Source organism: Poecile atricapillus, chromosome W (genome assembly GCF_030490865.1).
Source record: "Poecile atricapillus isolate bPoeAtr1 chromosome W, bPoeAtr1.hap1, whole genome shotgun sequence".
Classification (NCBI taxonomy): domain Eukaryota; kingdom Metazoa; phylum Chordata; class Aves; order Passeriformes; family Paridae; genus Poecile; species Poecile atricapillus.
The window spans coordinates 2,254,705-2,268,036 of record NC_081288.1 but is presented as its reverse complement, the minus strand read 5'-3'; the positions used below and the strand labels follow the sequence as shown (position 1 = coordinate 2,268,036).

Genomic DNA, 13,332 nt, shown 5'->3' with positions numbered 1-13,332 from the left:
GGATGGATGGAGATGGATGGATGGATGATGGATGATGGATGGTGGATGGATGATGGATGATGGATGGATGATGGATGATGGATGGATGGATGATGGATGGATGGATGGATGATGGATGGATGGATGGATGATGGATGATGGATGGATGGATGGATGGATGGATGGATGGATGGATGGATGATGGATGGATGGATGGATGGATGGATGGATGGATGATGGATGGATGATGGATGGATGGATGGATGATGGATGGATGGATGGATGATGGATGATGGATGGATGGATGGATGGATGGATGGATGGATGGATGATGGATGGATGGATGGATGGATGGATGGATGGATGATGGATGGATGATGGATGATGGATGGATGATGGATGGATGGATGATGGATGGATGGATGGATGATGGATGAATGATGGATAATGGATGGATGATGGATGGATGGATGGATGGATGGATGGATGGATGGATGGATGGATGATGGATGGATGATGGATGGATGGATGGATGATGGATGGATGGATGGATGATGGATGATGGATGGATGGATGGATGGATGGATGGATGGATGATGGATGGATGGATGGATGGATGGATGGATGGATGGATGGATGGATGGATGATGGATGGATGATGGATGATGGATGGATGATGGATGGATGGATGATGGATGGATGGATGGATGATGGATGAATGATGGATAATGGATGGATGATGGATGGATGGATGGATGGATGGATGGATGGATGGATGGATGGATGGATGGATGGATCGATGCATGGACAGATGAACCCCCCAGGGATATCGAGGTGTGGATCCCCCCAGACTCATCACCTGCCATTCACAGACAGCTCTGGCTGGAGAGGTTTGCTGAGGAGCCTTTCCACTGAGTCTCTCTCTTTGTCTTTTACTGCAGCAGTTTAATTTGATGAGCATGAATCATAATTGCAAATCTCATTCTGGGGGACAACAGGGGAGGACAGGGCACTCAGGGAGCGGGGAAGAGGTGACAGCAGGAAATTCTCACTGCAGTGATGTCGGTTCTGTTGCTCACAGACGAGCAGGGAGCTGTGTTTGAAGCGGAAAGGAGTTTTCTACAGAGCTGAGACATGGAAAATCCCACAAACAGCCGCTTGCACGCCTGTCCTGAGGCTTTGGGCTTCATTCCCACCCTGTGATACACAAGCCCCGCTCAGCACCGCAGACCTTGGCCACAAAGCTGCCTGTGCTGTAATTCCAGGGATTTATTACCCAGGGATTCATCCCACCATCCTTTAAATACCCAGTGACACACACCAGTTCTATCCCAGGAGCAACCTGAGCCTGGATGTCCGAGGCTGTGAGTGCAGAGCAGGGAATGTTGTGCCCTGAGGACAGATGATAAATTCCAAAGGAAGCTGAGATCCAGGGAAGTCAAACGTTGCCCTCCAGGACTCAGTCCCTGGTGGACTGGTCCTGTTTTCTTTCATTCCTGGCCAGGAAATTAGGATTCCATCCCAATCCGAGCTGGAGCTGCCCGTGCCCTGAAGTTCAAGTTCCCACTTTTGCACTGAGCGGGGAGCGTGCTCAGCAATGAGGTGTTTTACTTTATTTTCCATTCCTTCCTTTGCTGATTGGATCTAACCACCGAGCCAGGAACAAAAAAAACCGAGGTGGCTGCAGCCAGCATATAATCATTAAATTTGCTTTTGGATGACCTGTGCGAAATTCATCAGGAGCGATTTATTGGGAAGTTCATTGCATCGGTGTTCATTATTTACTCTGTTAAGCTGAGGCACAGTGGCAATCAGGGGAGAAAATTGGACTGTTCAGGCCTTGGACTTGGGTGTTTGTAATTTCCTCTATTGAGCTGCAGCATGAAATGTGTTTGGCACAGGCAGATCCCCTCTTGGGCTGCCTCAGCTCATCCCGTGGCACCCAGCCGCTGTCAGAGAGGAGGGAAAAGGAGAGGGAAACACAGAGCAGGTGGAATCCTGCCCCTGGAGCAATTCCAAAGGCCTGTGGGGACTTTAATTAATATTAATTCCGTGCCTCTGTCCCCCAGCTGGGGCAGTGTCGGGGTGTGACATTGGTGGCTGGGTTCTTTTTCCCCAGGACTGAGATTAACGAGACTGAGGCTGTTTTCTCCTGTTCAGGCTTGGTTGTTTATTCTTTCCTTATCTATATTACATGTACACAGAATACAAGGAGCTACTAAGACAGAAAGGTGCAAAATTGAGAACAAAGAATCTCTCCAAGGTGTTTTATGTGTCTATTTGTCCAGTAATCAAATGGAAAATAAGTTATTTTTCTTAGGGACCCAGTGACCCCACACCTGTGTGCTGCACTGCGGATTTCTTTATCCAAACACTCATTATTACCCAAAAAATCTTAGAAGACGATGAAGAAGGAAGAAAGAGAATGGGACAACGCCCTAAGTCTTCCATCTTGTCTCTTATTTTCTAAAATAGATTAAACCCTGAACTCTAACTTTCTCACCCAATGGATTAAGAAAATTCTATCTACTTACACACATTCCCAGTTTTTCTGCTTAATTTTAAAAGTTATCTCCATGGTGCTGTGCCAAACTCAGAGCTCTCTTGGGTGTCAGGCACCAGAGACAAGGGCACATCTTCTGCGCTTCTGACCCCAACAGGACAGCGTCACTGTCAGACACAAAATGATTCACACAGAATGCAGCTCCAAGTGAGATGAAAGAAGAAGGAAGTTTATTTGTTCTTTCAGTATTTATAGGGTTTTTTATTATTTTTTATATATTTATTTTATATTTTTTTATTTATTTATTTTATTTTTTTATTATTTGGTATTTATTTTATAGGGATTGGATAGCCAGGTCACCGCCTTCCCAACCACACTGGCTGTGAGAGACGTCCATCAAAAGGCAAATCTTTAATGGAATGTATAAACACCTGTGTTTATAGTTACTTTCCTGGGAAAGTGGCTAGAAATTATGAAAACAATATCGAAAGGTCTGATCCTCAGGGTGACAGGGCAGAGCTGCTGCTCCTGCTCCAGGCTGAGTCCCCTCTCTGTGGCTGGGCTCTGACGGGCTGAGCAGAGCCAGGACTAAGGAGAGAGAGCTGGGCCCAGGATGGCCCCAGGGCAGGGAGTGTCCCCTGTGCTGGCCCTGCTGAGGGACCCCCTGGAATCCTGGGGACAGCTCTGGCCATTCCTGAAAAGGTGTTGGAGCCTGTCCAGGGAAGGGAATGGAGCTGGGAAGGGTCTGGAGCACCAGGAGCAGCTGAGGGAGATGGAAAGGGGCTCAGCCTTGGGAAAAGGGGGATCAGGGGGAATTTCTGGCTCTGTACAATCCCTGCCAGAAGGGGACAGCCGGGGGATCGGGTTCTGCTCCCAGGAACAGGGACAGGAGGAGAGGGAACGGCCTCAGGATGGGCTCAGGGTGGGTATCGGGTTAAAAAATCTTCCTGGAAAGGGCTGTCCAGCCCTGGCACAGATGCCAGGATGGGAATCCCCATCCCTGGAGGGATTTAAAATCCATGTGGAGGTGGCACTTGGGGACATGGGTCACTGCTGGCCCTGGCAGTGCTGGGAACTGTTGGACTCAATGACCTTTGCAGTCTTTTCCAACAACTCTGTGATGTCCCAATCCACTCTTGACCCCTGATCCAAGACTTTCCAGATCCCTGCAGGGTGCTGGCAGCTGTCCCCACATGGGGCCTTCTCCACATTCCAGGCAGCCACCTCTGAGGTGACACAGACACTCCTGTCTCCAGCCCACAGCGCAAAATTTTGGGAAGGTTCAGCAAGAAACACAAGAAGATTGTGGGGAAATGAGTAAACCCCAGCCATCAGCTGCAGGGAACTGATTTAAGGAGCTTGGATGTGCTCCCAGCAGGAATCCCAGGACACACAGCCCTGGGAAAGGTGTCAAATAAATTCCCACCTCTGCCCCACCACCATGAAAGCTGGACCTACAAAGCTGAGTTTAATGGGATTTAAGTTGCCTGCTTTCCAAACTCACTTCTCTTCCTACTCAGGAGCATTTGGAGTTCCCTCCTCCTCCTCCTCCTCTTCCCTACACCCAGCTGGGTCCTTTTATTGCCTGGAGCTTCCTGGTGAACCACTGAGTGAATTTGTGTGGGGCTTTAACAAGTGCAGAGGGCTGCCCATAAATCTGCTTTGCATGTGGCACGGATTTGGGAGCTGATTGTTTTAATAATTGAACAATAAATCAATGTATTTAAGGCCAGTGTTTGCCATTAACACTCCCGAGCAGGAAGTGCTCCCTCTGTCAATAGTGGGGAGGTTTTATGAGGACAATAACTGCAGATTTACAGCTTCAGCTCTGGCTTTTGGGGTTATTTTTAATGGTCAGTCAGTGTTTGCTGTTCCAGAGCCAGGAGAATTTGGGGAACGTTTCACACCGCAGCCAAGCAGTGCTTGAAATTCAAAATGAGTTGGAATATTTGGGGAAACACCTCACCTGTCTGTGCCCCACCAGGCCCAATTCTCTGGTGCAGGAGCAAAGCAGGGGGTGATGCTCCTGCAGCTTGCAGAAGGCAAAGCCTGCAGATGTGGCCTATAAACCAGCGGGGTTTGGGAAGGAGAACATCCCGGAGAGCTTGGAACAACCACAGCAGCACGACAGGGAGCAAACAAATCTCTGCCCTTGAGCAGCTCCTGCGTGGCTTTGCAGCTCTGCTGATCCAGAATTGTTCTCCTGGGTCACAACAAACCCCAAACCCCACTCCCAGACAGGGCTCCCCCTTCCCTTCCAGCGTTTTTTGTCCTTTTTGAGCTCTCCAGCCTTTCCCTTTGTTGCCCATCCCCGGAGCAGCCGGAGCCGAGCCTTCGGTGCCGGGGGCTGCGGGAGCGCTCAGTGGAAAAGGAATAAATCCCATTAAGGGTTTTAACATTTATGACCAGGGAGATAATAAAAGGATGTAATTTGGGGTGGCTTTATTGTACTTATCATAATGTTTCCCTGAAGCGCAGAGATAAAAGTCAGCCAGTAATGTCCATAAGGAGTTTTTATCTCTCCCTCTCCATTTTTTTCTTAGCAATAAACCACCTCGTTCAAAGACTGTGTCACTTTACCAACAATGGAAATTCACTGCAATAACCCCATCCCCAAAGTTAAATTGTTTCACCTCATGGATAAGTTCTTTCCCCTCATTTCTCTTGCAAGGACTTGTGTTTGGAGACATCTTCTCCTCCTTTTCCCCTTTATTTTCATTCTCATTTTACCCCATTCTACAATGTTAAAAAAAAAAAAGAAGGTGGATGTTAGACCTGAAAATTCAAATATCTTTACCATCTTTTATGTCAAATTTGTATTAGGAGCTGGTTGGTGTCTGTGAGAGACACTTGATATAAAAACAGGACAACACGCAAAGATATCTCAAAAGCTGTAGTTTTGCTTTCGCCTGCTGTGAGTCTCATCTCTTATTATTTCCCAAAAAATTGGCAAAATTATATAGATTTTTTTTCCCATCAGTTCTGAAATTGTGCCTTTTTCTTGAGGAAAAACAGTAGTTCACCGCCAACTATGGAGCATTAATGGTGTGTTGTGACAGAAAGTATAGTACCAGAAATTATATTTATGTCTATATATATGTATATATATAAAAAATTAATATTCCCAGGTCCCCCCAGTGCAATTGGAGGCACAAAACTCATCTCTTCAGGCAGGAGAAGAGACACAGTCATTTACTGATCCCTAACAAGAGGAGGTGTCTCCCCCTTCAATCTTTTCGCCCTGAAATTCCTCTTTTATGCTGTTTTTGGCCCTTCCCAATGGGATGGAACAGTCGCGTGTTACAGGCAGCATCCTAGGGACTGTGCAAATCGGGCTTGTAGAATAAACTCTTCGGTCTTCCTCCAAACACTGAGGCAGCAGTAAAGGCTCTATCGTCAGAGAGTCTTTATTCGCCTCTTTATCTCCTTAAATTGATATATTTATGTCATTTATATGCTTGTTCTGCACCTCGAGGCGGGAGCGAGGCCAATGGCCGCTTCAGGGAGGCGAACTACAACTCCCAAGATGCTCCGCGGCTCGGCGGACACCGCGAGGGCGCACTGCGCTGAGAACTACAATTCCCATGCTGCACTGCTGCAAGCTCTGCGCTCCTATTGGCTGGCTGAGTGGTTGGCGCGAATTGCCGCCCTCTGAGGCATCTCCATGGCAATCAGTAAACAAATGGCGGCGGCCGGGTCTGAGCGGGGACGGGACCGATAGCGGAGTTCCCTCTGTCTGCTCCTTCCTTATCACAGCTCATGGCGGGCGGAGAGCAGAACGGGGGAGAAGGCATCCTGGGGGTGCCGCTTCCTCCTTCTCACGAGCCGCCGCAGCCCCTCACTCAGGGGTTCCCCGAGGAGCAGCCCCAGTCCGGCCCGCCTCACGGCGAGGATGAGCAGGAGGAGGAGGGCGAAGAGGAAGAGTCAGAGCGCTCAGAGGTTCAACCCGGGGCTCCCCAGCTGTTTGGGGAGGGGTGTGTGCTTGTGGGGGAACTGCCCTTTCCCCCCTCATCACTCAGTGTAGATGTGGGGAAAGAAGGGGGAGGGAATGGGAGCATCAGGTAATTTGGTTTGTGTCCCGCTCACCTCTCATTTCTGCCCTGTTTAGGGTCCCTTCCATCCCCGTGGCGTTCAGGGTACTTCTAGATTGTCCCTCTCTCTCACAAAATCAATTAGATTGGAAAAAAAACCTTTGAAGATTGTCAATTCCAGCCACTAACCCAGCACTGCCAAGTCTCCTGGCCATATAAGATAAATTGGCATGTGTATGGCCAAATTAATCCCATTTCCTCTTTGAATTCCCAGCCCTCAGCTTCAACAAGCCCCAAAGACACGTGTGGATTTTCTCTCCCTTCCCTGCTGGGTTTGAAATCCCAAGACCACAAAATATCACCTGATTATTTTGCCTTGTGGAAATTATTCTGCGCTCTCCCGTGCAGAATAAAATAAAAACACGTAGGTGCTGTAATTCAGGTGATTCCATTATTTTTCTCGCTCCCTGGGTTAGCAATTGTCTTGTGGCTCCTCCGAGCTCGTGGGAATTTCACAAACCATTGGCTGATTTTCTCATTAAAGCCACGCCGTGGTTCATTAGTGCCATCTGTCAAAGCTGCCTCTTTGGCAAAGATTTCTCCTCTCAAGAGCAGCGCTGAGCCGCTCATGCCGAATGTTATAGATACAAATTATATTATTGGCCTTTCGCAGATATTAAAATGAATGTTACATGTGTAAGGTTAGGAAACTTTGTTGTATTAATATAGTTTACTGTTATCGATGAAACTTAGAAATAGTGGTATATTACACATATATGTTAGGCTATAATGTGATATTAAAGCAAAAACTACTTTTGTTTATATAAACCAGAGACAAAAAAGACAGCCAGAAACCCCCTGCATTCTTAGATTGTTTTATCCAGATGAAGACAGCAGTGACCAGTGTTCCAGGGGAGGAATTTATTTCACCTCTGTTACCGCAGAGTGTGAAGCTGAAGAGAGAAGATTGATCTATTGGGAAGGGGGCGAGTTAAAACTAAACAAAGAAACATCTGAAACTTAAGAGAAATGTTTGAATTATGCATGAGAATTTGTAAATATGTAATAGGGTTCTGTTTTTAAGGGACAATCCTTTGTCAGTAAGGTGTGCCCGCTGCTGAATGCTGAGACACCCAGCCGTACTTGTATATTTTACTTTATTTCTATCTCATAATTGCCTTTCTATTAAACTTTTTAAATTTTATATAAAAAATACATGAACCCTATTTTTCACACCAAACAAACGGAAAGGGCTTCCAATAATGTGCATTTTGGGGTGCAGCACCCTGTCAGTGCCAGGATGTTAAAATCTGTAATCAGTGTGAGCTGTGTGGCTCAGCATCCCGGGGAACGGGTCCTGTGCTTCATCCAGGTGGGAAAAATTAAACATCCCAGCAAAAACCTGATGAGCCTTCTCAAATGGATGGAGCTGGCACATGGGACGTTTCTGTTTAGCTGTTTGGAGGGCAGGGTTTTTTCCCTAATAATCGGGTTTTTTTCCCCCTAATAATAATTTTTTGTAGTGGGGTGGTGAAGCACTGGAAGCAGCACTTGATTGAGGGCTTTTATCATCCCTGCTCCCACTGGAACCCCTCTGGATTCTCCCAAGTGTGGAATTTCCCTTCACAAATCTCCCCTTAATCAATTTTTCCCTGTTCCTGGTGTTTTTTAGGAGCGGCTGAAGGGGGTGTTGGATGAAGACACCGCCGCTGAGGGACTCCACACCTTGGGCTACTCAGCCCCTGGGACTGAATATGCTTATCTTCATCTGTCACTTCCAGTAAGTACAAGCAAAAAACATCAGTTTAAGGCGCTTTTTCTGCACAAATATTTCCTTTTTTCAACAGCAAATAGTTGGCCTTGTTTAAAAAAAAAATAAAAAATGCCAAGAGGCAGATTTTTGTCTCTGCTTGTTTCATGTACAGGGTTTTTGATAAGACTCAGAGATTCTCCTGTTGACTGCCAGAGGTTTGGTTTTTTTCATGTAGTAACATCAGCAGTGAGATTTTTGATCCAGTCCTCAGGTGTGAAAAATGTATCTTCCTGCTCCAGTCAGCTGGAGGGAAAAAAGTGGAGGAATGTGTAAAACACCTGGAAATGCTGCGTTCAGGAAGTTAAAGTGGTTGTGTCTTTTCAAAGCTCTCTGCTGTTCCTCTCTTTTCCACACAGCTTTGCTTTCCTGGCGTTTTTCCTGGCTGCAGCTCTCTTTTTGTTGTTTCAAAGTCATTTTTTTTTGGCATTTTCTCCATTTCTGGCTGCTCCAGCATCACTTTGTGTAGATGTCACCTTGTTCTGCTGCTGCAGCTGGAGGGACCTTGGGGCTCCTCTCCAATGTGCGAGTTTACACAGCCGGTTATTAAAATCATGATTAAAATCCCTTCCTTTCCTTTTTCCAGGGTCGAGAGCTGAGTGACATCAGCATTCTCTCTGGATACATTCACCTGCAGAAAATGGAGCTTTCCTCCAATAAAATTAATGGTATGGAGTAAATAAACTACAAATTCTTGGGTTGTGAAACTGTTTCAGATGAGAAATGCACTGGACCACGGAGCTTCAGTGTCACAAAGCCTGGCTGACATTTCAGTGGTGTCAGACATTCCAGAGAACCAGGCTTGATCTCCTCCAAAACACCCAAAATATCCACGGCTCATTAAGACCAGCATATGTTTATCAGAGGGAAAGTGGAGCTTAAACTCTCATTTTATTACCCAGAGATAAAATTCCAGCAGATATGTCAAGGTGAAGGTGGAGATTTGACATGTGCAGGTGGCAGAATATTCAAGTTATGCTTGGTTTGGTTTTCCCAGCCTTGAGTTTTCCCTTGTTGAGGTTTTCCATGGGTGACAAAAGGTAAAAAAAAATCACATTTTTTTTTACATTTAGAAAGCTGCCAAATGGAGACTGGGATTAAACTCCATCAGCTGCTCCTTCCCTCTCCCTCATTTTTTTTTTTCTTCACATTTAACATCAAGTGGAATAAGCAGTGGTGGGGCAGCCACATTATTTCTCTCGAGTTCCTTTCACTTGAGGAGCTGGAGTCCAAGAATAGCAGCACTTTTGTAAAGCAGCTCCTCTCCCTGCTCATTTTAATAAGAGTTTTTTTTTTTTTTTCCTGTGGAGGCCAGATATGAACAGAGCAGGGACTTTTCCATAGCAACCACTCATTTACTCCTCATTCGTGGCCTAAATGCTTTTCTCCACTAATTGATAACTCAGGACAGAGTGAATCTGTCCTTCTAGAGGTGGATAGAATATAAAAATAAATTCTTGCTTAAAGGTGAGTCAGCTGGCGTAATGAAAATTAAATGTCGAACTCGGATATTTATTCTTTGTGGTTTATAAACCATTTTTTTTTTTGTTTCCTCTAGGAGAAGGTGTTAATGTATCTGATTTCTGCATTTTAGGCATCACTTTCTGAATGTGCAGCTCCAAATTGACTCTTAATTGCTTCAGGATGTAATTATCACATTTTGCCGTGATGATCTTTGCATTCAGGCACAGGATTTGACATTTTGTTTCATTTCTAGATCTTTCCTGTATCAGTCACATGCCTTATTTAGTAGAGCTGAATGCTTCCAAAAACAAACTGACCACCTATTTCAGTTTTAAAGCACCTAAAAACCTCAAGGTAAGTCTGAAAAAAAAAAAAAAAAAATTTAAAGTTTTAAACCCAAAACCATTTTCTGAATCTAAGTTAGACGTGTTTGAGCATAGGCAAAAGTCAATTTTTATCCTTCTTTCTTACCTCAGTTCACATTTTCCTTTTCCATCTTGCTTTTCCAAGTTCATTTGGGTCTGTCTTTTATTTATGCCTTTTATTTATATTTATATGTATATTAATGAGTATTTTATTTGTATTTTTGTTTATTTATTTGTATTTTTATTTATGCCTTTTATTTTCTTCCCCACTGAATCCCTGCATATGGCGGGAAGGTGGAACACTCAGCAAACTCCCAGCCAGAGTAAGTGCTGAAGAAATAACCCCAAATTCCTCTCTTTCTTTTTTTTTTTTTTTCCTTTAGGAAGTAGATTTTTCACACAATCAAATCCCAAAAATGCAAGATTTGTCAGCATATCACTCACTCACCAAACTCCTGCTGGATTGTATCCTTTGGGGAATTTGTGTCTCAGACTCCGACACCTGGGGCAGGGTTTTACCTGATTTTGGGCAGATTCCTCTCACTTCATCCATTTAAAGGAGAAATTGGAGCTGGATTTGTTGTCAAAGATTCTTTGTTTAAGGAATTTGAGGAGTTCTGTTAATGCTGAAGTTTGTTGGGAGGAATTCTAATTACTTGTACTGCTGTTTTTAACTGTAATGTTAATTTAAAATAAAATAAATAATATTAAAAAATTAAATAAACATTAAAAATATTAAAATAAAATTTATAAAAATAACATTAAATATAATATAATGTAATGTAATATAATATAATGTAATTTTAAAAAAACTGTTAAAAACATAATATAATATAATATCATATCATATTGTATAATATAATATAATATAATATAATATAATATAATATAATATAATATAATATAATATAATATAATATAATATAATATAATATAATATAATATATATTTTTTTTTAATAAAATAAAAATAAACAGAAAATAAACATAAAAAACCCCATAAAATAAACATAAAAAAAGAAACATAAAATGTCCTCTCAGGACAGACGGCCACGACACAACAGGTATAATTTAGAGTGGAATAACCCCATAAAATTATAAATTATTGAATAATTTCTGCAGAATGCTCCAAACAATGGGATTTAATCCCCTTCAGGATGAACCCTCTCCTGCCCAGCTCCCCACACCATCAAATCAAACTCAGTTTGTTAATTTATCCCCTGATTACCGCTCAGGTTTTGCGTTCAACTCTTTGTTTTTTTCCTGAGAGCTCTGCACAGTTAACGAGATTGAGGAGATCCGAGGGCTGGAGAAATGTCACAGCCTGAGCCAGCTGGGTTTGTCACACAACAGACTCACCACCATCCAGGGCCTGGAGAATTTGCCCATCAGAATCCTCAACCTGGTAAGAAAGAAATAATTCCTGATGGTTTTCCTGCCTCTTATCAATATATCAATACCTTAATGAAGATTATTACAGAACAAATTCCCAGAGGTCTCTGCAATATTGCTTTTTTTTTAATTTTTTTTATTAATAATACAAATGTTGCGCAGAAACACAACCCAAACCTATTTTTGATGCAACCCAGTTGCTCTCAAAACATCAGGCTGCTTTTAAACAGCTTTTTCTTTGTAATAAGAAGTGAAAAATATTTAGTGGGACTTTCAAAATGAGTCCCAAAAAAACTATACAGAGCTCCTATTGGCTAGATTAGTTTTAAGCACCCACATAAATATTTGAAGTGAAGTGAATGAATCCCTTATCAAGAATAGAAATATTCTTTTCCAATCCCTTTTAAAAATTTAAAGGTTTTTCTTCTATTCTGTAGAAATGGATATAGAAAATACCAACTGAGATTGGCCCTTGGCTGCTGCAATATTCAGGGAAGGTGTTCACATTTAGCATGCTTTGAATAATATATTCAAATAGTGTTAATAAAATTATATTTCAGATCTATGATACCTCCAGGAGCTCTCAGTGATTCCCTCAGTGGCAATAAATTGGAATTTGTTCTCATTTTAGTGGGGAAGATTAACTCAGATTGGCCAAATCCCATCAAAATGTTCTGAAAGGAGCTCCAGGAGTGTGAGGATCTTTTTTTTCTAAATACTTTGAAGCTCTTTTCTCCAAATTTGAGCCACAGCAAGTCCCTTCACCGCTGATGTCCTGGTTTGTTTAAAGGTCTAACAGGAATTCCCTTGGGAATCTGCTCTGTCCAATGTAGGGAGATTGATAACAATTAAATCTTATTAAATATGGACACAATCCTCATTTGGGGTTCTTAGGTGCTGACATCACTATTGATAACACTGCTCGTCTTTTTTAATTAGCCATGTGGAAATTATGGAAATTGATTTTAGCAGAGCATTTTCTTTGGCTAATTGGAATAAAATGCAGTTTTTTTTTTTTTTTTAATTGTTATTTTTATCCCCTCTCTTCCCAGTGATTCATCTTTCTCTCCCATTTCCCCTTGAGCTTTTTAGGCTGAAAAGAATAGAAAGTTCTGAAGTTTGGGAAGAAGACTTCAAACCTTGTAAATTCTGCCTTGCTGTACCAAAAACCCCTTTATCCCACTCATGTTTACAAGGAAAAAATTAAAATGAGAAGCACAGCTCTAACGAACTGGACTCTTAGGAATTTTCTGCTTTTAAAGGATCTATCCCCAAATCCCTTTTGTTCACAGAATTTTCCCTGCACCTCTGGCTCAGCATTTTGCAACTCCAGCTCCGAGCTGCACCCGATTAACCAGAGGTCTAACGAAGCTCAGGAAGAGAGAGGGAGCCTCCACGCTATTAATAACCTAATTAAACATTTAAAAGTCAGGAAAAATGTCAAGGACAGACAACTGGATTAACATTAGAGTCAGCTGGCTTATTTATTTCAACAGTTCCTAAATATTTATTAATAGAAGATGAGGCTTCCAAGCTTTTAGCATAAGATGTGGCTGATGGCAAAATAAAATCTGCAAGGTTATGGAGGAGGAATCCTGTGGAGAGGCCATCTGGGAGTGTGTGGCCACTGAGACAGGGATCAGCAAGGAATTGTTATCCCTGCTTGGAGTTTGTGGCAGAAATGATTTGTGGGGCCCTGAGGAATGAAACCATCTGGAGGCCAGTGAGAAACCAGGGCCTCGTTTGAAATAACTCTGAGGGTTGGTTATGGGTTCTCAAAACTTTGGGG

At 43.1% G+C, this 13,332-nt stretch overlaps 1 protein-coding gene across 1 annotated transcript in view; it reads left to right on the top strand.

Moving 5' to 3' along the window:
• Positions 1–6,241: 6,241 nt before the first annotated feature.
• LOC131591562 (leucine-rich repeat and guanylate kinase domain-containing protein-like) overlaps positions 6,242–13,332 on the top strand; it is a 29,314-nt gene continuing 22,223 nt past the window's right edge. The window contains exons 1-6 of the mRNA XM_058862376.1: positions 6,242–6,421; positions 8,186–8,293; positions 8,910–8,991; positions 10,041–10,141; positions 10,536–10,617; positions 11,432–11,556. Coding sequence (XP_058718359.1) covers positions 6,242–6,421; positions 8,186–8,293; positions 8,910–8,991; positions 10,041–10,141; positions 10,536–10,617; positions 11,432–11,556 — 678 coding nt within the window. The remainder of the gene's footprint in view (positions 6,422–8,185; positions 8,294–8,909; positions 8,992–10,040; positions 10,142–10,535; positions 10,618–11,431; positions 11,557–13,332) is intronic.